Source organism: Tachyglossus aculeatus, chromosome 1 (assembly GCF_015852505.1).
Source record: "Tachyglossus aculeatus isolate mTacAcu1 chromosome 1, mTacAcu1.pri, whole genome shotgun sequence".
Classification (NCBI taxonomy): domain Eukaryota; kingdom Metazoa; phylum Chordata; class Mammalia; order Monotremata; family Tachyglossidae; genus Tachyglossus; species Tachyglossus aculeatus.
Genome location: NC_052066.1, coordinates 9,092,482 through 9,117,447, shown reverse-complemented (window position 1 = coordinate 9,117,447; position 24,966 = coordinate 9,092,482). Strand labels below are relative to the sequence as shown.

Below are 24,966 nucleotides of genomic sequence, written 5' to 3'. Positions count from 1 at the left end.
CCGATTTTCTTGTGTCTGACAGTGCCTGGCACATAGTGAGCGCTTAGCAGGTACCATTATTATGATTGTTTTTGGACTGTCAGCTCGTTTTGGGCAGGGAATGCATCGGTTTATTGTTAATTCATTAATTAATGATGGTATTTGTTAAGCGCTTACTATGTGCAAAGCACTGTTCTAAGCACTGCGGGGGGATAAAAGGTAATCCAGGTTGTCCCACGTGGGGCTCACGGGCCTCAGCCCCATTTTACAGATGAGGGAACTGAGGCTCAGAGAAGTGGGCTGACTGTGTCCGACCCGATTTTCTTGTATCTGACAGTGCCTGGCACATAGTGAGCGCTTAGCAAGTACCATTATTATGATTGTTTTTGGACTGTCAGCTCACATGTGGACAGGTGTCAAGTCATCAGAACAAATAGAATTAAAGCTAAATGCACATCATTGACAAAATGAATAGAATAGTAAATATGTACAAGTAAAATAGAATAATAAATCTGTACAAACATATATAGTTTGTAGTTAAAAATACCATTATTTTCCAATTCTGTTACCTTGTACTCTCCCAAGGACTTAGTACAGTGCTCCGCATAGATAAGTGCTCAAGAAATACAATTGAATGATTGAAAGATTGCGGTCTAATCTACTGTCATCCAGACTTGTGCTCTTTCCACAGTTCCTCCCGGAGGGGATTATGTGGTGGATAGTGGAGGGAGGGGTCGGAGAGGGGGGAGGGGAAGGGGGGGAAAAAGGGGGGCACATTGGTGTGAATGAGCCATGATGTTAGGGTGCCTGGTACATAGTAAGTACATAGACGAATGCCATAAAAAAGGGAAGGGGAGGGGAGGGAAGGAAGGGGAAACTGTAAGCTCGTTGTGGGCAGGGAATGTGTCTGTTATATTGTTGTATTGCATTCTCCCAAAGGCTTAGCCCAGTGCTGTGCACACAGTAAGCACTCAATAAATACCACTTATTGAGGGGGGATGATAGGGGCAGAGCTGGGAGAGGGGGCCTAACTAATAATAATAATGGTGTTTGTAATGCACTTACTATGTGCCGGGCACTATGTTAAGTGCTGGGGTGCATTCATTCATTCATTCAATCGTATTTATTGAGCACTGACTGTGTGCAGAGCACTGCACTAAGCGCTTGAGAAGTACAAGTTGGCAGCATATAGAGACGTCCCTACCCAACAATGGGCTCACAGTCTAGAAGGGGGAGACAGACAACAAAACAAAACATGTGGACAAGTGTCAAGTCATCAGAACAAATAGAATTAAAGCTAAATGCACGTCATTAACAAAATAAATAGAATAGTAAATATGTACAAGTAAAATAAATAGAGTAATATATCTGTACAAACATATATACAGGTGCTGTGGGGAGGGGAAGGAGGTAGGGCGGGGTGGATGGGGAGGAGGAAAGGAAAAAGGGGGCCCAGTCTTGCAAGCAAATCAGGTTGGACACAGTCCCAGTCCCACATGGGGATTGTAGTCTCAATCCCCATTTTACAGGTGAGGTAACTGAGGTACAGAGAAGTGGAATGACTTGCCCAAGGTCAGACAGCGGTCAAGTGGCGGAGCCGGAATTAGAACCCATGACCTTCTGACTCCTGGGCTATCCACTACTTAAATTTTCCAGTCACTGTGGACAGCACCCCCATCCTTCCCGTCTCACAAGCCTGCAACTTTGGTGTCATCCTTGACTCCGCTCTCTCCTCCAACCCACATATCCAATGTGTCACCAGAACCTGCCTGTCTCACCTACACAACATCGCCAAGGTCCACCCTTTCCTCTCCATCCACACTGCTACCAAGTTAGCACAATCACTCATCCTCTCCCGCCGGAATTACTGCCTCAGCCTCCTTGCTGATCTCCCAGCCTCCTGTCTCTCCCCACTTTAGTCTATACTTCACTCCGCTGGCTGGATCATCTTTCTACAGAAACGCTCTAGGCATGTCACTCCCCTCCTCACAAATCTCCTGTGTTGCCCCTCCACCCCCATATCAAACAAAAACTCCTCACTATCCATCCCCTCGCCCCCTCCTCCCTCACCTCCCCTCTCTCCTTCTCCATCCCAACCCGCACCCTCCATTCCTCTGCCGCCGTTAGCCTCCTCACTGGGCCTCCATCTCGCCTGCCTCGCCGTCGACCCTTGGCCTGACTCTGGCCTGAAACGCCCTCCCTCCTCACAACCGCTGAACTAGCACACTTCCCCCTTTAAAGACAGTCTTCTAGACTGTGAGCCCACTGTTGGGTAGGGACCGTCTCTATATGTTGCCAACTTGTACTTCCCAAGCGCTTAGTACAGTGCTCTGCACACAGAAAGCGCTCAATAAATATGACTGATTGTGGGCAGGGAATGCGTCGGTTTATTGTTAATTCATTAATTAATGATGGTATTTGTTAAGCACTTACTATGTGCAAAGCACTGTTCTAAGTGCTGGGGTAGATACAATAATAATAATAATAAAAATGGCATTTATTAAGTGCTTACTATGTGCAAAGCACTGCTCTAAGCACTGGGGAGGCTACAAGGTAATCAAGTTGTCCCACGTGGGGCTCACAGACTTAATCCCCATTTTCCAGATGTGGTAACTGAGGCACAGAGAAGTTAAGTGACTTGCCCCAAAGTCACACAACTGACAAGAGGCGGAGCCGGGATTTGAACCCATGACCTCTGACTCCAAAGCCCGGGCTCTTTCCACTGACCCACGCTGCTTCTCTTTTGTCTTCTGTTATCCCCAAGAATAATTGTCCCAATAATAAGCGCTTAGTACAGTGCTCTGCCATCCCTGTCCCCCCTCTTTTTAGGCTGGGAACCCCAGTGTTTAGTACAGTGCTGGGCACACGGTAAGCGCTTACCAGATCCCAGAATCACCTAGTCTGTAAACTCGCTGGGGGCAGGAAACGTGTCTGTTCTCTTGTTAGAGTGTCAATCAATCAATCAATCGTATTTATTGAGCACTTTCGGTGTGCAGAGCAGTGTACTAAGCGCTTGGGAAGTACAAATTGGCAACATATAGAGACGGTCCCTCCCCAACAGCGGGCTCACAGTCTAGAAGTGTCGCTCAGTCCGGTGCTCTGCTCACAGTAAGCGCTCAGCAAATACGATTTACTGACTTACCGACTACTCTAGCCCAGGGATCGGCGCCGAGTAAGCGTTCAGTAAATAATAATAATAATAATGATGGCATTTGTTAAGCGCTTACTATGTGCAAGCACTGTTCTAAGCGCTGGGGGGGGGGGATGCAAGGTGATCAGGTTGTCCCCCGTGGGGCTCACAGTCCTAATCCCCATTTTACAGATGAGGGAACTGAGGCGCAGAGAAGTCAAGTGACTTGCCCAGGGTCACACAGCAGACACGTGGAGGAGCCCGACTGACCGCTAGAAAGCGCCGGCCCCGCTGTGCTGATTCTTCTAGCCCATGAGCCCGCTGTTGGGTGGGGACCATCTCTCTAGGTTGCCAACTTGGACTTCCCAAGCGCCCAGTACAGTGCTCTGCACACAGTAAGCGCTCAATAAATCATCATCATCATCAATCGTATTTATTGAGCGCTTACTATGTGCAGAGCACTGTACTAAGCGCTTGGGAAGTACAAATTGGCAACATATAGAGACGGTCCCTACCCAACAGTGGGCTCACAGTCTAATAAATACGACGGAATGAATGTCATCCCCCGGGCCCGGAATGCCCCCAATCCCTCTGCCCATCCACCAAGCTCGCTCTCTTCCTCCCTTCAAGGCCCTGCTGAGAGCTCCCCTCCTCCAGGAGGCCTTCCCAGACTGAGCCCCTTCCTTCCTCTCCCCCTCGTCCCCCTCTCCATCCCCCCCCATCTTACCTCCTTCCCTTCCCCACAGCCCCGGTATATACGTTCGTACATATTTTTTACTCTATTTATTTTATTTGTACATATCTGTTCTATTTATTTTATTTTGTTAGTAGGTTTGGTTTTGTTCTCCGTCTCCCCCTTTTAGACTGTGAGCCCACTGTTGGGTAGGGACTGTCTCTAGACGTTGCCAATTTGGACTTCCCAAGCGCTTAGTACGGTGCTCTGCAGATAGTAAGCGCTCAATAAATCCGATTGATGATGAATGACTCTCTTTCTCTCCCACTCTCGCCCCTGCAGGCCCCCGCCGAGGACTATGGCACCCGAGACCTCAGGAGCCCCGCGGCCCGGGACCCCCCGCCGCCGGCCGTGACATGGCCCCCCATGGCGTCCGTGGGGACCGAGCCCTATAGCCCGGGCCTGTGCCGGGGGGCCGAGACCCCCCAGCCCTGGGCCCAGGCCCGCCGGCAAGTCAAGCCCATCTGGCGTCTAGAACAGAGGCCCGTGGGGACCCCGGGGGAGCCGGGGCTCCCGTCGCCGGCGGGGCTCCCGCGGCCCGCGCCGCTATGCGGCCCCCCGCAGCCCCCCGCGGACCCGGCCGGGGCCACCCTGCTGTACCGGCGAGCCAGCCTTAGACCCAAGCCCTACCAGCGCCTCGAAGCCATCTGCCTTCGGTCCGGGCCCGGGGACGCCAGGACCCTCCCGGTCCCCGGCCGGAGCCCCCCGCTCAGCTGCCCGCCGCCCCCGGCCGGGGCCATGGGGGAGCGGACCCCCAGGCTCCCCCCGCCCGGCCCACCCACCCACCCCTACAAGCCGCTGCTCAACCCCAACTCGTTCCTGCGGCCGCACAGCGCCCGGGCGCCTTCGCGGCGGACCCCGGAGAGCCGGAAGCCCCCCACGCCCCCCGCCACCCTGCCGCCCGCCCCCTGGGCCCACCCCGGGGCCACCGGGGACGGGCCACCTTGCCCGGCCGAGCCCGAGGGCGGCGGGGCCTCCTCGGAGCGAGGGGCCCCGCCGTCCCCCAGCGCGGCTCGGAGACCCCCATCCCTGGGGTCCCTCCGCCCCCCAGAGCTCCCCGAGGGTCCCCGGGTGGTCAGCCGGGAGATCCGGCTGACGGAGGCCGTGCGCCGGCTGGCCGGGCGGGGGTTCGGGCGGCCCGGCTTCGAGCCGGCCTGCCTTCTGGACCCCGGCTCCCCCAGAAACCCGTGGGGGGGCACCGGGAGCCGGTGGAAGCCCCCCCTGCAAGACCCCGCACCCGGGGCCGACGGCCCCCGCCCGCCGCCCGCCAAGCTGCCCAGCGTGGCCGACGTGGCCCTCCGCATCTCTTCCGTCCAGCTCGGGGGGGAGGCCCGGAAGACCCCCTGGGAGCGGGGCACGCCTGCTGCGGAAGACCCCGAGTGAGTTGGGGTGGCGGGGGGGGGGGGGCGGCCCTCCCCGCGCCGTGGGAGCATGGCGGGGGATCGGGGGGCTCCTGGGGTCCTCCCTCTCACCCCCCACCCCGCCCCGGGCGCCCCCGAAGCCGGCCCTCTGGGCCGGTGGGGGCAAGCGGCGGCGGGCGGGCCGTGAACCGGACGCCGCCGGGTCGGGGGGCCCCTTCTCCGCCCCCCCAGGGACGCCGGACCCCAGCCGGGCCCGGCCGAGTCCGAGGTCCTCGAGGATGCGGAGGAGGAGCTGGCGGACGGTCTGGGGGACGACGGTCTGGGGGACGGCTGCAGCCAGGACGAGGAAGAGGGGTCCGGTGAGTGTCGCGGCCGAAGGAGAGCGCGGTCCGCCCCCCCCGTCCCCCCCCCAGGTCCGCCGCGACCCCCGTCTCCCTCGCCTCCCCCGCAGATGACTCCGAGGACGACTGCTCTTCCGCCAGCTTCGTCTCCCCCAGCGGCTCCGTGGCCGTCATCTCCCGGTGAGGCGTCACTCCCGGGCACCCTCCCCGTCCCCCCGCGGCTGAGGAGAGACCCCCACCGCCCCCCGTCATCATCAATCGTATCTATTGAGCGCTCACTGTGTGCAGAGCACTGTACTAAGCGCTTGGGAAGTACAAGTTGGCAACCTACCCAACAGTGGGCTCACAGTCCCCTGTGGTCACCCCTCTCCCCCGGCCCCCACGCTCAGGCCTGCGGGCCACAAATCTCCAAGCTCTGAGAGTCCCTTCCTTACCCGTTACCTCCTCCCATTCGGTCGTATTTATTGAGCGCTTACCGTGTGCAGAGCACTGGACTAAGCACGGTGCTCTGCACACGGTAAGCGCTCAATAAACACTATTGATTGATTGATTGACTAAGCGCTTGGGAAGTCCAAGTCGGCAACAGCTAGAGACGGTCCCTACCCCACGACGGGCTCACAGGCTAGAAGAGGGGGATGGACAACAAAATAAAACATGTAGACAGGTGACAAAACATAATAATAATAATAATGATGGCATTTATTGTATTTTATTTATACATATTTATTCTATTTTATTTGGTTAATTTATTTTGTTCTCTGTCTCCCCCTTCTAGCCTGTGAGCCCACTGTTGGGTAAGGACCGTCTCTATATGTTGCCAACTTGTACTTCCCAAGCACTTAGTACAGTGCTCTGCACACAGTAAGCGCTCAATAAATGCGATTGAATGAATGAATTAAGTGCTCACTATGTGCAAAGCACTGTTCTAAGCACTGGGGAGGTTACAAGGTGATCGGGTTGTCCCATGGGGGGCTCACAGTCTTAATCCCCATTTTTACAGATGAGGGAACTGAGGCCCAGCAAAGTGAAGCGACTTGCCCAAAGTCACACAGCTGACAAGTGGCAGAGCCGGGATTTGAACCCCTGACCTCTGACTCCAAAGCCCGGGCTCTTTCCACTGAGCTATGCTGCTTCTCCATGTAGCACTCATTCATCCATTCATATTTATTGAGCACTTACTGTTCATTCAGTCATTTATTAATAATAACAATAATAATAATGATGGCATTTATTAAGCACTTACTCTGTGCAAAGCACTGTTCTAAGCGCTGGGGAGGTTACAAGGTGATCAGGTTGTCCCACGGGGGGCTCACAGTTTTAATCCCCATTTTCCAGATGAGGGAACTGAGGCCCAGAGAAGTGAAGCGACTTGCCCAAAGTCACACAGCTGACAGTTTGGCAGAGCCGGGATTTGAACCCGTGGCCTCTGACTCCAAAGCCCGGGCTCTTTCCACTGAGCCACGCTGCTTCCCCATGTAGCATTCATTCATCCAGTCGTATTTATTTGGGAAGCAGCGTGGCTCAGTGGAAAGAGCCCGGGCTTTGGAGTCAGAGGTCAGGGGTTCAAATCCCGGCTCCGCCACTTGTCAGCTGTGTGACTTTGGGCAAGTCGCTTCACTTCTCTGGGCCTCAGTTACCTCATCTGTAAAAATGGGGATTAAGACTGTGAGCCCCCCATGGGACAACCTGATCACCTTGTAACCTCCCCAGCGCTTAGAACAGTGCTTTGCACATAGTGAGCGCTTCATTCATTCATTCAATCGTATTTATTGGGCGCTTACTGTGTGCAGAGCACTGTACTAAGCGCTTGGGAAGTACAAGTTGGCAACATATAGAGATGGTCCCTACCCAACAGCGGGCTCACAGGCTGGAAGGGGGAGACACACAACATTCATTCATTCGTTCAATTGTATTTATTGAGCGCTTACTGTGTGCAGAGCACTGGACTAAGCGCTTGGGAAAGACAAGTTGGCAACATCTAGAGACGGTCCCTACCCAACAACGGGTTCACAGTCTAAAAGGGGGAGACAGACAACAAAACAAAACGTGTGAACAGGTGTCAAGTCATCAGAATAAATAGAAGTAAAGCTAGATGCACATCATTGACAAAATAAAATAAATAGAATAGTAAGTATGTGCAAGTAAAACAGAGAGAGGCATGGCTTGGACAACGAGAGGGGAGAAGGTCAATCAATTGATAGTATTTATCGAGTGCTTACTATGTGCAGAGCACTGTACTAAGCGCTTGGGAAAGTAAAATACCACCGAGACTGTGAGCCCACTGTTGGGTAGGGACTATGTCTATATGCTGCCAACTTGTACTTCCCAAGCACTTAGTACAGTGCTCTGCACACAGTAAGCGCTCAATAAATACGATTGATTGATTGAGGAAATGTGTGACTCATGCGTCGGAAGTGGAAGATTCGGGAACAAGAGAGGGTTGGAAGGCTGGCTTGGAAGGAGTTTATCAATCAGAGGTAATCGCTGAGCAAAGCTTACTGTGTGCAGAGCACTGAACTAGCACTTAATAATAATAATAATAATAATGGCATTTATTAAGCGCTTACTATGTGCAAAGCACTGGTCCAAGCGCTGGGGAGGTCCCAAGGTGATCAGGCTGTCCCACGGGGGGCTCACAGTCCCAATCCCCATTCTACAATCAATCAGTCGTATTTATTGAGCGCTTACTGTGTGCAGAGCACTGTACTAAGCGCTTGGGAAGTCCAAGTTGGCAACATATAGAGACAGTCCCTACCCAACAGTGGGCTCACAGTCTAAAAGAAACAACAACAAACAACACATACTGCCTTCAATAAGGCTTCGACGTTGCGGGGAGAGTCAACGTCCGTGGGATTTGCGGAGGGAGGGCGTCCAGGCCAGAGGCGGGACGTGGGCTGGGGGTCATGGGTTCGAATCCAGGCTCCGCCACCTGTCAGCTGGGTGACTTTGGGCCAGTCACTTCCCTTCTCTGCGCCTCAGTTCCTTCATCTGGAAAATGGGGATGAAGACCGTGAGCCCCCCGTGGGACAACCTGATCACCTTGTAACCTCCCCAGCGCTTAGAACAGTGCTTTGCACATAGTAAGCGCTTGATAAATGCCATCGTTATTATTATTAGAAGGGAGGTGAGGGAGGAGGGGGCGGCTTTAAAGCCGGCGGTGATCTGTTTGATTTGGAGGTGGCTGAGCAACCACTGGAGAGTCTTATTATTATTATTATTATTATTATTATTGAGGAGTAGGGAGGCACAGACTGAACGCCACTCCCTCACCATTCATTCATTCATTCATTCAGTCATGTTTATTGAGCGCTTACTGTGTGCAGAGCACTGGACTAAGCGCTTGGGAAGTCCAAGTTGGCTACATATATAGACGGTCCCTACCCAACAACGGGCTCACAGGCTAGAAGGGGGGAGACGGACAACCAAACAAAACACGTAGACGGGTGTCAAAGTTGTCAGAACAAATAGAGTTAAAGCTATATGCCCATCATTAACAAAATAAATAGAATAGTAAATATGTGCAAGGCAAATAAATAGAATAATAAATCTGTACTAATATATACAAGTGCTATGGGGAGGATCTCATCGCCCGTGGCTCAGTGGAAAGAGCCTGGGCTTTGCACATAGTAAGCGCTTAATAAATGCCATTATTGTTATTATTATTATTATTACTATGTGCAGAGCACTGTTCTAAGCGCTGGGGGGGGATACATGGTGATCTGTATATATGTATGTATATATTTATTACTCTATTTTACTGGTACGTATCTATTCTATTTATTTTGTTTTGTTAATATGGTTGTGTTCCCTTTTAGACTGTGAGCCCACTGTGGGGTAGGGACTGCCTCTATATGTTGCCAACTTGTACTTCCCAAGCGCTTAGTACAGTGCTCTGCACACAGTAAGCGCTCAATAAATACGATTGATTGATTGATTGATTGATTTGGAGTCAGAGGTGCTGAGTTCAAATCCCGGCTCCGCCACTTGTCAGCTGGGTGACTTCGGGCAAGTCACTTCACTTCTCTGGGCCCTCATCTGGAAAATGGGGATGAAGACTGGGAGCCCCCCGTGGCACAACCTGATCACCGTGTAACCTCCCCAGCGCTTAGTGCTTTGCTCATAGTAAGCGCTTAATAAATGCCATTATTATTAATGTTATCACCCCTCGGCCCCCCGCCAGGCCTGAGGGGCTCAAATCTCCAAGCTCTGAGGGTCCCTTTCCCACCCCCGCCGACAGTCAGGCATCCTGGGAGGTGGGAGTGGGCTGCGGGATGGGATCTTCTGCCGGGAAGACCCCTCCACCCCCTGAAATCCACGCGCTCCATCCCTTCTCTCCCACCCAGGAGCTGCATGGAAGCCCTGACCCAGAGCCAGGACAAGGTCGTCCGTGCTGCCCTGACTTCCAGCCTCTTCCCCAACGTCCCCCCAACCCTCTACTTTGGGACTCGAGATGAAAGAGGTGAGACCCCCCAGTCAATCAGTCATATTTCTTGAGGGATTCATTCATTCATTCGGTCGTATTTACTGAGCGCTTACTGTGTGCAGAGCACTGGACTACGTGCTTGGGAATTTCAAGTCGGCAACAGAGACGGTCCCGACCCAACGATGGGCTCACAGGCTAGAAGGGGGAGACGGGCAACAAAACAAGTAGACAGGCGGCAATACCATCTAAATAGATAAATAGAAATACAGATATATACATTGTTCTACTGTCATTCATTCAGTCGTATTTATTGAGCGCTTACTGTGTGCAGAGCACTGCACTATGCGCTTGGGAAGTCCAAGTTGGCAACAGATAGAGACGGTCCCAACCCAACGACGGGCTCACAGGCTAGAAGGGGGAGACGGACAACAAAACAAGTAGACAGGCGGCAATACCATCTAAATAGATAAATAGAAATACAGATATATACGTTGTTCTACTGTCATTCACTCATTGAATTGTATTTATTGAGCGCTTACTGTGTGCAGAGCACTGGACTACGCGCTTGGGAAGTCCAAGTCGGCAACAGATAGAGACGGTCCCGACCCAACGACGGGCTCACAGGCTAGAAGGGGGAGACGGGCAACAAAACAAGTAGACAGGCGGCAATACCATCTAAATAGATAAATAGAAATACAGATATATACATTGTTCTACTGTCATTCATTCATTCAGTCGTATTTATTGAGCACTTACTGTGTGCAGAGCACTGGACTACGCGCTTGGAAAGTCCAAGTCGGCAACAGATAGAGACGGTCCCGACCCAACAACGGGCTCACAGGCTAGAAGGGGGAGACGGACAACAAAGCAAGTAGACAGGCGGCAATACCATCTAAATAGATAAATAGAAATACAGATGTATAAACTGTTCTACTGTCATTCATTCATTCAGTCGTATTTATTGAGCACTTACTGTGTGCAGAGCACTGGACTACGCGCTTGGAAAGTCCAAGTCGGCAACAGATAGAGACGGTCCCGACCCAACAACGGGCTCACAGGCTAGAAGGGGGAGACGGACAACAAAGCAAGTAGACAGGCGGCAATACCATCTAAATAGATAAATAGAAATACAGATGTATAAACTGTTCTACTGTCATTCATTCATTCAGTCATATTTATTGAGCGCTTACTGTGTGCAGAGCACTGGACTATGCGCTTGGGAAGTCCAAGTCGGCAACAGATAGAGACGGTTCTGACCCAACGACGGGCTCACAGGCTAGAAGGGGGAGACAGACGACAAAACAAAACATGGAGACAGGTATCAAAGTCGTCAGAACAATTAACTTCTCTGGGCCTCAGTTTCCTCGTCTGTAAAATGGGGATTAGGACTGAGAACCCCCCATGGGACAACCAGATCACCTTGTAACCTCACCAGCGCTTAGAACAGTGCTTTGCACATAGTAAGCACTTGATAAATGCCATTATTATTAGTAGTAGTATTATTAGTATTATTATTATTGAGAAGCAGCGTGGCTCAGTGGAAAGAGCCCGGGCTTTGGAGTCGGAGGTCATGGGTTCAAATCCTGGCTCCGCAATTGTCAGCTGTGTGACTTTGGGCAAGTCACTTCACTTCTCTGGGCCTCAGTTCCCTTATCTGTAAAATGGGGATGGGGACTGTCAGCCCCCCGTGGGACAACCTGATCACCTTGTAACCTCCCCAGCGCTTAGAATGGTGCTTTGCACATAGTAAGTGCTTAATAAATGCCATTATTATTATTATTATTAAATAGAATTAAAGCTATATGCACATCTTAATGTGTGCGGAGCACTGGACTAAGCACTCAGGAGAGGACGATAGAACAATAAGCAGACATTCCCTGCCCACAAGGAGCTGACAGTCTAAAGGAGGTGATGGACATGAATAGAAATCAAGAAATGACGGAGAGGGACCTAAGTGGTCCAGACTGAGCCTCCTCCTTCCTCTCCCCCTCCTCCCCATCCACCCCGCCTTACCTCCTTCCCCTCCCCCCAGCACCTGTATATATGTATATATGTTTGTATGCATTTATTACTCTATTTATTTTACTTGTACATATTTATTCTATTTATTTTATTTTGTTAATATGTTTTGTTTTATGGTCTGTCTCCCCCTGCTAGACTGTGAGCCCGCTGTTGGGTTGGGACCGTCTCTATATGTTGCCAACTTGTACCTCCCAAGCGCTTAGTCCAGTGCTCTGCACACAGTAAGCGCTCAATAAATACGATTGAATGAATGAAATGAAGTGGTGTGGGGCTGGTACCCGGGGGGATGAAGAAAGGGAGTAAGTCAGGATGATGCAGAAGGGAGTGGGAGAATAGGAAAGGAGGGCTTAGTCAGGGAAAGCCTCTGGGAGGAGGCATGTGTTTAATAATAATGATGGCATTTATTAAGCGCTTACTATGTGCAAAGCACTGTTCTAAGCGCTGGGGAGGTTACAAGGTGATCAGGTTGTCCCACGGGGGGCTCACAGTCTTCATCCCCATTTTACTGTTGAGGGAACTGAGGCCCAGAGAAGTGATTCCCCTTTTAGACTGTGAGCCCACTGTTGGGTAGGGACTGTCTCTATGTGTTGCCAATTTGTACTTCCCAAGCGCTTAGTACAGTGCTCTGCACATAGTAAGCGCTCAATAAACACGATTGATGATGATGATGATTGCCCAAAGTCACACAGCGGACGGTTGGCGCAGCCGGGATTGGAACCCCTGACCTCTGACTCCAAAGCCCGGGCTCTTTCCACTGAGCCACGCTGCTTCTCTGGGCGTTTGTTCAATCAATCAATCAATCGTATTTATTGAGCGCTTACTGTGTGCAGAGCACTGGACTAAGCGCTTGGGAAGTACAAGTTGGCAACACATAGAGACAGTTCCTACCCAACAGTGGGCTTTAATAAGGCATTGAAGTTGGGGGAGAGTCACTGTCTGTGGGATTTGAGGAGGGAGGGTGTCCCAGGCCAGAGGCGGGACGGGGGCCGGGGGTCGACGGCGGGACGGGCGAGAACGAGGCCTAACGGTGAGGAGATTAATCAATCGTATTTATTGAGCGCTTACTATGTGCAGAGCACTGTACTAAGCGCTTGGGAAGTACAAATTGGCATCACATAGAGACAGTCCCTACCCAACAGTGGGCTCACAGTCTAAAAGGGGGAGACAGAGAACAGAACCAAACATACCAACAAAATAAAATAAGTAGGATAGAAATGTACAAGTAAAATAAATAAATAGAGTAATAAATATGTACAACCATATATACATATATACAGGTGCTGTGGGGAAGGGAAGGAGGTAAGACGGGGGGATGGAGAGGGGGACGAGGGGGAGAGGAAAGAAGGGGCTCAGTCTGGGAAGGCCTCCTGGAGGAGGTGAGCTCTCAGCAGGGCCTTGAAGGGAGATTAGCGGCGGAGGAGCGGAGGGTGCGGGCTGCGATGGAGAAGGACAGAAGGGTGGTGAGGGAGGAGGGGGCCAGGGGATGGATGGACAGCCTGGAAGCCCAGGGTGAGGAGTTTTTGTTGGCTGTGGAGGTGGATGGGAAACCAGCAGAAGTTGCCATCAATCACGTGGCTCAGTGGAAAGAGCCCGGGCTTTGGAGTCAGAGGTCATGGGTTCGAATCCCGGCTCCACCACATGTCTGTTGTGTGACCTTGGGCAAGTCACTTCACTTCTCTGAGCCTCAGTCCCCTCATCTGGAAAACGGGGATTAATCAATCAATCGTATTTATTGAGCGCTTACTGTGTGCAGAGCACTGTACGGATTAAGACTGAGAGCCCCACGTGGGACAACTTAATCAACTTGTAACCTCCCCAGCGCTTAGAACAGTGCTTTGCACGTAGTAAGCGCTTAACAAATGCCATCATCATTATTATTATTATTATCAATCAGTCACTCGAGGACATTTATTGAACCCCATTTTGGGGGTTTGTTTTCTGGTACCTGTTTAGCGCTATGTGCCCGGTACTGCATTTATTCATTCATTCAATCATATTTATGACCTCCTTTCCCTTTCCCACAGCACCTGTATATTTGTATATGTGTCTGTACATATTTATTACTCTATTTATTTTACTTGTACATATCTATTCTATTTATTTTATTTTGTTAGTATGTTTGGTTTTGTTCTCTGTCTCCCCCTTCTAGACTGTGAGCCCACTGTTGGGTAGAGACTGTCTCTATATGTTGCCGACTTGTACTTCCCAAGCGCTTAGTCCAGTGCTCTGCACACAGTAAGCGCTCAATAAATGCAATTGATTGATTGATTGAGCGCTTACTATGTGCAGAGCACTGGACTAAGCGCTTGGGAAGTACAAGTCGGCTACATATAGAGACGGTCCCTCCCCAACAGTGGGCTCACAGTCTGGAAGGGGGAGACAGACAACAAAACAAAACAAGTAGACCGGTGCCAATACAATCAGAAAAAATAGAATTATAGCTATATACACATTCCTTCCTTCCTTCATTCATTCAATCGTATTTATCGAGCACTTACTGTGTGCAGAGCACTGGACTAAGCGCTTGGGAAGTACAAGAAGTAGAGAAGCAGCACGGCTCAGTGGAAAGAGCCCGGGCATTGGAGTTAGAGATCATGGGTTCAAATCCCGGCTCCGCTAATTGTCAGCTGGGTGACTTTGGGCAAGTCACTTCACTTCTCTGGGCCTCAGTTACCTCATCTGTAAAATGGGGATTAAGACTGTGAGCCCCCCGGGGGAAAACCTGATCACCTTGTAGCCTCCCCAGCGCTTAGAACAGTACTTTGCACATAGTAAGTGCTTAACAAATACCATTATTATTGTTATTATTATTACTTTGCACATAGTAAGCGCTTAATAAATGTCATCATTATTAGTATTATTATTTATTTAGCACTTACTGTGTGTGGAGCACTGTACTAAGCGCTTGGGAAAGTACAGCACAGCAATAAACAGTGACATTCCCTTCCCACAGCAAGCTCATAGTGTAAAAGGGAAGAAGTCATTTCACTTCTCTGTCGCTCAGTTACCTCATCTGTAAAATGGGGATTAAAATTGTGAGCCCGTCGTGGGACAACCTGATCACCCTGTAACCTCCCCAGCGCTTAGAACAGTGCTTTGCACATAGTAAACGCTTAATAAATGCCATCATTGTTAGTATTATCATTTATGTAGCATTTTCTGGATGTGGAGCACTGTACTGAGCGCTTGGGAAAGTACAGCACAGCAATAAACAGTGACATTCCCTGCCCACAGCAAGCTCATAGTGTAATAAATATTTCTATTTATTCTGACGACACCAGTCCACATGTTTTGTTTTGTTGTCTGTCTCCCCCTTCTAGACTGTGAGCCCGTTGTTGGGTAGGGACCGTCTCTAGATGTTGCCGACTTGGACTTCCCAAGCACTTAGTACAGTGCTCTGCACACAATAAGCGCTCAATAAATACGATTGAATGAATGAATGAATAAAAGGGAGAAGCTGCTGCTGTGAAGTCACTTCACTTCTCTATAATAATAATAATGATAGCATTTATTAAGCACTTACTATGTACAAAGCACTGTTCTAAGCGCTGGGGAGAATACAAGGTGATCATGTTGTCCCATGTGGGGCTCACAGTCTTAATCCCCATTTTACAGATGAGGTCACGGAGGCCCAGAGAAGTGAAGTGACTTGCGCAAAGTCACCCAGCTGACAAGTGGCAGAGCCAGGATTTGAACCCATGACCTCTGACTCCAAAGCCCAGGCTCTTTCCACTGAGCCACGCTGCTTCCCTATGCCTCAGTTACCTCATCTGTAAAATGGGGATTAAAATTGTAAGCCCCTCGTGGGACAACCTGATCGCCTTGCAACCTCCCCAGTGCTAGAACAGTGCTTTGCACATAGTAAGCGCGTAATAAATGCCATCATCATCACTAGAAGGGGAGACAGACATCAGTACAAATAAATAAAATGAGCGATCTGGACTTAAGTGGTGTGGGGCTGGGAGCGGGGAAGAGCAGAGGGAGCAAATTGGGGCGACGCAGAGGGGAGTGGTTGATGAGCTGGAGTTGTTGCCAACTTGTACTTCCCAAGCGCTTAGTACAGTGCTCTGCACACAGTAAGCGCTCAATAAATACGATTGATGATGATGAGGAAAAGTGGGGCTGAGTCAGGGAAGGCCTCTGGGAGGAGGTGGGCCTTGTCTTCTTTCGCCCAGTGCCCCTTCCCCTCCCACCCTTTGGTCAATCAATCGTATTTATTGAGCGCTTACTGTGTGCAGAGCACTGGACTAAGCGCTTGGGAAGTCCAAGTCGGCAACATCGAGAGACGGTCCCTACCCATCAGCGGGCTCACAGGCTAGAAGGGGGAGACGGAGAACAAAACAAAACATATTAACAAAATAAAATAAACAGAATAGCTATGTACAGCCCTGGTGACCCCGAGTCTCTCATAGCTCTCATCCTATCCCATCTGGACTACTGTATCAGCCTCCTCTCCCATCTCCCATCCTCCTGTCTCTCCCCACTTCAGTCCATACTTCACGCCGCTGCCCAGATTGTCTTTGTCCAGAAACGCTCTGGGCATGTCACTCCCCTCCTCAAAAATCTCCAGTGGCTCCCAATCAATCTGCGCATCAGGCAGAAACTCCTCGCCCTTGGCTTCAAGGCTGTCCATCCCCTGGCCCCCTCCTACCTCACCTCCCTTCTGTCCTTCTCCAGCCCAGCCCGCACCCTCCGCTCCTCCGCCGCTAATCTCCTCACCGTTAGGCCTCGTTCTCGCCCGTCCCGCCGTTGACCCCCGGCCCACGTCCTCCCCCGGGCCCGGAATTCCCCCAATCCCTCTGCCCATCCGCCAAGCTCGCTCTCTTCCTCCCTTCAAGGCCCTGCTGAGAGCTCACCTCCTCCAGGAGGCCTTCCCAGACTGAGCCCCTTCCCTCCTCTCCCCCTCGTCCCCCTCTCCATCCCCCCATCTTACCTCCTTCCCTTCCCCACAGCACCTGTTTATATGTATATATGGTTGTACATATTTATTACTCTATTTATTTATTTATTTATTTTGCTTGTACATTTCTATCCTATTTATTTTATTTTGTTGGTATGTTTGGTTCTGTTCTCTGTCTCCCCCTTTTAGACTGTGAGCCCACTGTTGGGTAGGGACTGTCTCTATGTGTTGCCAATTTGTACTTCCCAAGCGCTTAGTACAGTGCTCTGCACATAGTAAGCGCTCAATAAATACGATTGATTGATTGATTGATTGATTGATTCCTCCCTTCAGGGCCCTACTGAGTGCTCACCTCCTCCAGGAGGCCTTCCCACACTCAGCCCCCTCCTTCCTCTCCCCCTCGGCCCCCTCTCCATCCCCCTTGTCTTACCTCCTTCCCTTCCCCACAGCACCTGTATATATGTATATATGTTTGTACAGATTTATTACTCTATTTATTTATTTTACTTGTACATATCTATTCTATTTATTTCATTTTTGGTTTTGTTCTCTGTCACCCCCTTCTAGACTGTGAGCCCACTGTTGGGTAGGGACTGTCTCTAGATGTTGCCAACTTGGACTTCCCAAGTGTGCTCTGTGCACACAGTAAGCGCTCAATAAATGCGATCGATTGATTGATTGATTGATTGATTGAGTGTCCCTGCCCCTCGGATGGGTCTCATCGAGGTTAAAGGCTTTTTTCTCCCCGGCCCCCCATCCCTCTCTCTCCTGCCCCCCATTCCCGTCCCCGCCGGCGGTCAGTGGAGAAGCTGCCCTGGGAGCAGAGGAAGCTGCTGCGCTGGAAAATGAGCACGGTGACCCCCAACATCGTCAAGCAGACCATCGGCCGCTCCCACTTCAAAGTCAGCAAAAGTGAGTGCCCTCCACCACTCGCCTCGCCCCCTCCGGCTGAGTCTCTTCTCTGTGCCTCACTTACCTCATCTGGAAAACGGGGGTGAAGATTGTGAGCCCCCCCGTGGGACAACCTTTGAGCCCACTGTTGGGTAGGGACTGTCTCTAGATGTTGCCAACTTGTACTTCCCAAGCGCTTAGTCCAGTGCTCTGCACACAGTAAGCGCTCAATAAATACGATTGATGATGATGATGATGAACCTGATCACCTTGTATCTCCCCCAGTGCTTAGAACGGTGCTTGTCACTTACGTTGACAACTTGGACTTCTCAAGCGCTTAGTACAGTGCTCTGTATACAGTAAGCGCTCAATAAATACGATTGATTGATTGATTGATAGGAAGCACTTAACAAATGCCATCATTATTATTGTTATTATGTGGGACAGCCTGATAACCTTGTATCTCCCCCGGCGCTTAGAACAGTGCTTGGCACTTAGTGCTTAACAAATATTATTATTATTATTATTATTATTATTATTATTATTATTATCATTATTATTATTATTATCATTATGTGGGACAACCTGATAACCTTGTATCTCACCCAGTGCGTAGAACAGTGCTTGGCACTTAGTAAGCACTTAACAAATACCATTATTATTATTGTTGTTATGTGGGACAACCTGATAACCTTGTATCTCCTCTAGTGCTTAGAACGGTGCTTGGCACATAGTAAGCGCTTAAGAAATACCATCATTATTATTATTATTATTATTATTATTATGTGGGACAACCTGATAACCTTGTTTCTCCCCCAGCACTTAGAACGGTACTTGGCACTTAGTAAGTGCTTAACAAATACCATCATTATTATTATTATTATTGTTATTATTATGTGGGACATCCTGATAACCTTGTATCTCCCTTAGCGCTTAGAACAGTGCTTGGCACTTAGTAAGCACTTAACAAATATCATTATTATTATTATTATTATTTTTATGTGGGACAACCTGATAATGTTGTATCTCCCCCAGTGCTTAGAACGGTGCTTGGCACTTAGTAAGCGCTTAAGAAATACCATCATTGTTACTATTATTATTATTGCTATTATTATTCTGTGAGACAACCTGATGACCTTGTATCACCCCCAGTGCTTAGAGTGGTGCTTGGCACTTAGTAAGCACTTAACAAATACTATTATTATTATTATTATTGTTATTATTATTATTATTATGTGGGACAACCTGATAACCTTGTATCTCCCCCAGCACTTAGAACGGTGCTTGGCACTTAGTAAGCGCTTAAGAAATACCATCATTATTACTATTATTATTATTGCTATTATTATTCTGTGAGACAACCTGATGACCTTGTATCATCCCCAGTGCTTAGAATGGTGCTTGGCACTTAGTAAGCACTTAACAAATACCATCATCATTATTATTATTATTATTGTTATTATGTGGGACAACCTGTTGACCTTGTATCTCCCCCAGAGCCTAGAACAGTGCTTGGCACTTAGTAAGTGCTTAACAAATATCATTATTATTATTACTATTATGTGGGACAACTTGATAACATTGTATCTCCCCCAGCGCTTAGAACAGTGCTTGGTACTTAGTAAGCACTTAACAAATATTATTATTATTATTTTTATGTGGGACAACCTGATAACCTTGTATCTCCCCCAGTGCTTAGAATGGTGCTTGGCACTTAGTAAGCACTTAACAAATACTATTATTATTATTATTATTATTATTATTATTATTATTATTATTATTTGGGACAATCTGATAACCTTGTATCTCCCCCAGCACTTAGAACGGTGCTTGGCACTTAGTAAGTGCTTAACAAATACCATTATTATTATTATTATTATTATTATTATTATTATTATTATTTGGGACAACCTGATATCCTTGTATCTCCCCCAGCACTTAGAATGGTGCTTGGCACTTAGTAAGCGCTAAACAAATACCATCATTATTATTATTATTATTATTGTTGTTATTATGTGGGACAACCTGATAACCTTGTACCTCCTCCAGCGCTTAGAATGGTGCTTGGCACTTAGTAAGCACTTAACAAATACCATCATTATTACTATTATTATTATTGTTATTATTATGTGGGACAACCTGATAACCTCGTATCTCCCCCAGCGCTTAGAACGGTGCTTGGCACTTAGTAAGCACTTAACAAATATCATTATTATTATTATTACTATGATGATGATGATGATGATGATGATGTGGGACAACCTGATAACCTTGTATATCTCCCCCAGTGCTTAGGACGGTGCTTATTACTTAGTAAGCGCTTAACAAATACTATTATTATTATTATTATTATTATTATTATTATTATCATTATTATTATTATGGAGAAGGGGAGAGGAGGGGCCGGGGTCTCGGCTCCCAGCCAGCCTCTCTGTGGGCCTCCCATCCTGGGGCAGAGGGTCGGACGGTCCGACTGCAGGTCTGCCTGGCTCCGTCGCTTGTCTGCTGTATGTCCTTGGGCAAGTCACTTCACTTCTCTGGGCCTCAGTTCCCTCATCTGGAAATTGGGGATGGAGACTGTGAGCCCCACGTGGGATAGGGACTGCATCCAAGCCAACTGGCCTGTCTCCACCCCAGCGCTTAGTACAGTGCCTGTCAGGTAAGGACCCTCTCTATATATGTTCATTCATTCATTCATTCATTCAATCGTATTTATTGAGCGCTTACTGTGTGCAGAGCACTGGACTAAGCGCTTGGGAAGTCCAAGTTGGCAACATATAGAGACGGAGGGAGGACGGGATTCAGGGAGGACCACGGAGGGTCCTGGACTCCCTCCCGGGTGACCTCAGAATAACAATAACCATTGTGGTATTCCTTAAGTGCTTACTATGTGCCAGGCACTGTACTAAGTGCTGGGGTAGATACAAGTTAATTAGGTCAGACACAGTTCCTGTCCCACGTGGGGCTCCCAGTCTTTATGGAGAAGTAATGATGGTATTTATTAAGCGCTTACTATGTGCAAAGCACTGTTCTAAGCACTGGGGAGGTTACAAGGTGATCAGGTTGTCCCTCGGGGGGCTCACAGTCTTAATCCCCATTTTACAGATGAGGGAACTGAGGCACAGAGAAGTTAAGTGATTTGCCCAAAGTCACACAGCTGGCAATTAAGCAGCGTGGCTCAGTGGAAAGAGCCTGGGCTTTGGAGTCAGAGGTCATGGGTTCAAATCCCGGCTCCGCCAATTGTCAGCTGGGTCACTTTGGGCAAGTCACTTCACTTCTCTGGGCCTCAGTGACCTCATCTGTAAAATGGGGATAAAGACTGTGAGCCCCCCGTGGGACAACCTGGTCACCCTGTACCTCACAGTGCTTAGAACAGTGCTTGGCACATAGTAAGCGCTTAATAAATGCCATCATTATTATTATTATTAAGCGCTTACTATGTGCCAGGCACTATACTAAGCGCTGGGGTAGATACAAGGCTTACATTCCCTGTCCCACGTGGGGCTCACTGTCTTAATTCCCATTTTCCAGTTCAGGGAAGACCACTGGAGTACTGGGCTTCCTCCCGGGTGACATCATAATAATAACTGTGGTATTCGCAAAGCGCTTACTATTCATTCATTTAATCGTATTTATTGAGTGCTTACTGTGTGCAGAGCACTGCACTAAGCACTTGGGAAGTACAGATCGGCAACAGATAGAGGCGGTCCCTACGCAACAACGGGCTCACAGTCTAGAAAGGGGAAGCAGACCACAAAATAAAACAAGTAGGTGTCAATACCATCAGAATAAATAGAATTTTAGGTATATATACTTTATTAATTAAATAGAGTGATACATATGTACAAATATAGACAAGTGCTGTGGGGAGGGGAAGGGGGTAGGTCAAGGAGGGTGGGGAGGAGGAGGGGAAAAGGGGGGCTCAGGCGGGGAAGGCTGCCTGGAGGAGGTGAGCTCTCAGTAGGGTTGAAGGGAGGAAGAGAGCGAGCGTGGCGGATGTGCGGAGGGAGGGCATTCCGGGCCAGGGGAAGGACGTGGGCCGGGAGTTGATGGAGCGGAGTGACATGTCCATAGCGTTTCCATACAGAGATAATCTGGGCAGCAAAGTGAAGTATAGACTGAAGTGGGGCGAGACGGGAGGATGGGAGATCAGAGAGGAGGCCGATGCAGTCATCCAGTCGGGAGAGGACGAGAGATTGAACCAGCAGGGTAGCGGTTTGGATGGAGAGGAAAGGGCGGATCTTGGCCATTTCGTGGAGGTGAGACCGGCAGGATTTGGTGACGGATTGGATGTGTGGGGCGAACGAGAGAGCGGAGGCGAGGATGAAGCTGAGGTTGCGGGCTTGTGAGATGGGAAGGATGGTAGTGCTGTCCACAGTGACGGGAAAGTCAGGGAGAGGACGGGGTTTGGGAGGGAAGATAAGGAGCTCAGTGTTGGACATGCTGAGTTTTAGATGGCGGGCGGACATCCAGATGGAGATGTCCTGAAGGCAGAAGGAGATGCGACCCCAGAGGGAGGGAAAGAGAACAGGGGTGGAGATGTAGATTTGGGTGTCATCAGCGTAGAGATGATAGTTGAAGCCGCGGGAGCGGTTGAGTTCACCGAGGGAGTGGGTATAGATGGAGAACACAAGGGGACCAAGAACTGACCCTTGAGGGGTCAGTAAGGGGATGGGAGGGGAAGGAGGAGCCCCGAAGGAGACTGAGAATGAATGGCCAGAGTGATAAGAGGAGAGGATGGAGTCTGTGAAGCCAACGTTGGATAGCGTGTTGAAGAGAAGGGGATGGTCCACAGTGTCGAAGGCAGCTGAGAGATCGAGGAGGATTAGGATAGAGTAAGAGCCATTGGATTTGGCAAGAAGGAGGTCATCATTGACCTTTGAGAGGGCAGTTTCAATCAATCGTATTTATTGAGCGCTTACTATGTGCAGAGCACTGTACTAAGCGCTTGGGAAGTACAAATTGGCAACACATAGAGACAGTCCCTACCCAACAGTGGGCTCACAGTCTAAAAGGGGGAGACAGAGAACAGAACCAAACATACCAACAAAATAAAATAAATAGGATAGAAATGTACAAGTAAAATAAATAAATAAATAAATAAATAGAGTAATAAATATGTACAACCATATATACATATATACAGGTGCTGTGGGGAAGGGAAGGAGGTAAGATGGGGGGATGGAGAGGGGGACGAGGGGGAGAGGAGGGAAGGGGCTCAGTCTGGGAAGGCCTCCTGGAGGAGGTGAGCTCTCAGCAGGGCCTTGAAGGGAGGAAGAAGTTTCGGTGGAGTGGAGGGGACGGAAGCCAGATTAGGGTCTAGGAGAGAGTTGGAGGTGAGGAATTCGAGGCAGCGAGTGTAGATGACTCGTTCTAGGAGTTTGGAAAGGAAGGGCAGGAGAGAGATAGGGCGGTAACTAGAAGGGGCAGTGGGGTCAAGAGATGGTTTTTTAGAATGGGGGAGACGTGGGCATGTTTGAAGTCAGAGGGGAAGGAACCCGTGGAGAGTGAGCGGTTGAAGATGGAAGTTAAGGAGGGGAGGAGGGAAAGGGCGAGAGTTTTCATAAGATGAGAGGAAATGGGGCCCGAAGCACAGGTGAATGGGGTTGCACTTGAGAGGAGGGAAGAGATCTCCTCTGAAGATACTGCTGGGAAGGATGGGAAAGTAGATGAGAGGGTTGAGAGCTGGGGGAATGGAGAAGGGGGAGGGCTGACTTTGGGGAATTCAGACCTGATGGTGTTAATTTTACTAATGAACTAGGTGGCCAGATCGTTGGGGGTGAGGGATGGAGGAGGGGGAGGAAAAGGGGGCCTGAGGAGGGAGTTAAATGTCCCTGAAGAGCTGACGGGGGTGATGGGCATGGGTGTCAATAAGGGAAGAAAAATAGTTTTTCCTGGCAGAGGAGAGGGCAGAGTTAAGGCAGGAAAAGATAAAGTTAAAGTGAAGAAGTTTGGCTTGGTATTTAGAGTCTCGCCCACAGAGTTCAGCAGCTCAAGCGTAAGAGCAAAGGAGGCAGATAGTGGCAGTGATCCAGGGCTGTGGGTTAGTGGTCCGAGAGCGGCGAAGGGAAAGGGGAGCGAGCGAGTCGAGCTGAGTAGAGAGGGTAGAGTTGAGAGCAGTAATCTGATCATCAAGATTGGGTAGAGAGGAAAGGGAGGCGAGGTGGGGTGTGAGGCGCTCAGAAAGATGGGTGGGTCGAGGGAGCGGAGGTCTCTGGGGGAGAATATAGATTTACAGCGGGGAGGAGTGTGAGTGAGGAGGGTTATGATCAGAGAGAGGGATTTCCGAGTTGGTGAGGGTGGAGATAGTACAGCGGTAGGAGATGAGGAGATCTCCTCACCGTACCTCGCTCTCGCCTGTCCCGCCATCGACCCCTGGCCCACGTCATCCCCCGGGCCTGGAATGCCCTCCCTCTGCCCATCCGCCGAGCTAGCTCTCTTCCTCCCTTCAAGGTCCTACTGAGTGCTCACCTCCTCCAGGAGGCCTTCCCAGACTGAGCCCCTTCCCTCCTCTCCCCCTCGTCCCCCTCTCCATCCCCCCCCATCTTACCTCCTTCCCTTCCCCACAGCAACCTGTATATATGTATATATGTTTGTACATATTTATTACTCTATTTATTTATTTTATTTGTACATATCTATTCTATTTATTTTATTTTGTTAGTATGTTTGGTCTTGTTCTCTGTCTCCCCCTTTTAGACTGTGAGCCCACTGTTGGGTAGGGACTGTCTCTATATGTTGCCAATTTGTACTTCCCAAGCGCTTAGTACAGTGCTCTGCACATAGTAAGCGCTCAATAAATACGATTGATGATGATGATGATGACCAAGTTGGTGAGTGGGCCAGGTGGGGTGGAGCAGGAGGTTGGCAGCGTCACGGAGAGATAGAAGGCGGGCGGGAGAGGAATCACCGGGGACGTCCATGTGGATGTTGAAGTCACTTACTATGTGCCAGGCACTGTACCAAATGCTGGGGTAGATACAAGGTACTTGTGTTAGACACAGTCCCTGTCCCCCATGGGGCTCACAGTCTTAATCCCCATTTTCCAGATGAGGGAAAATGAGTGGAAAGAGCCTGGGCTTTGGAGTCAGAGATCATGGGTTCAAATTCTGGCTCTGCCAATTATCAGCTGGGTGACTTTGGGGAAGTCGCTTCACTTCTCTGGGCCTCAGTTCCCTCCTCTGTA

The 24,966-nt window shown here is 49.6% G+C and overlaps 2 protein-coding genes across 2 annotated transcripts in view; both read left to right on the top strand.

The window, feature by feature from the left end:
• The window catches only part of STK36 (serine/threonine kinase 36), a 153,883-nt gene extending 149,686 nt beyond the window's left edge, over positions 1-4,197 (top strand). Inside the window, 1 exon segment of the mRNA XM_038754532.1 lies at positions 4,125-4,197. Within this exon segment, the coding sequence (XP_038610460.1) occupies positions 4,125-4,197 (73 nt within the window).
• The window catches only part of TTLL4 (tubulin tyrosine ligase like 4), a 111,250-nt gene that overhangs the window by 18,068 nt on the left and 68,216 nt on the right, over positions 1-24,966 (top strand). Inside the window, exons 2-6 of the mRNA XM_038754419.1 lie at positions 4,125-5,221; positions 5,435-5,562; positions 5,655-5,724; positions 9,888-10,003; positions 17,691-17,801. Coding sequence (XP_038610347.1) covers positions 4,209-5,221; positions 5,435-5,562; positions 5,655-5,724; positions 9,888-10,003; positions 17,691-17,801 — 1,438 coding nt within the window. The 5' untranslated portion in view covers positions 4,125-4,208. The remainder of the gene's footprint in view (positions 1-4,124; positions 5,222-5,434; positions 5,563-5,654; positions 5,725-9,887; positions 10,004-17,690; positions 17,802-24,966) is intronic.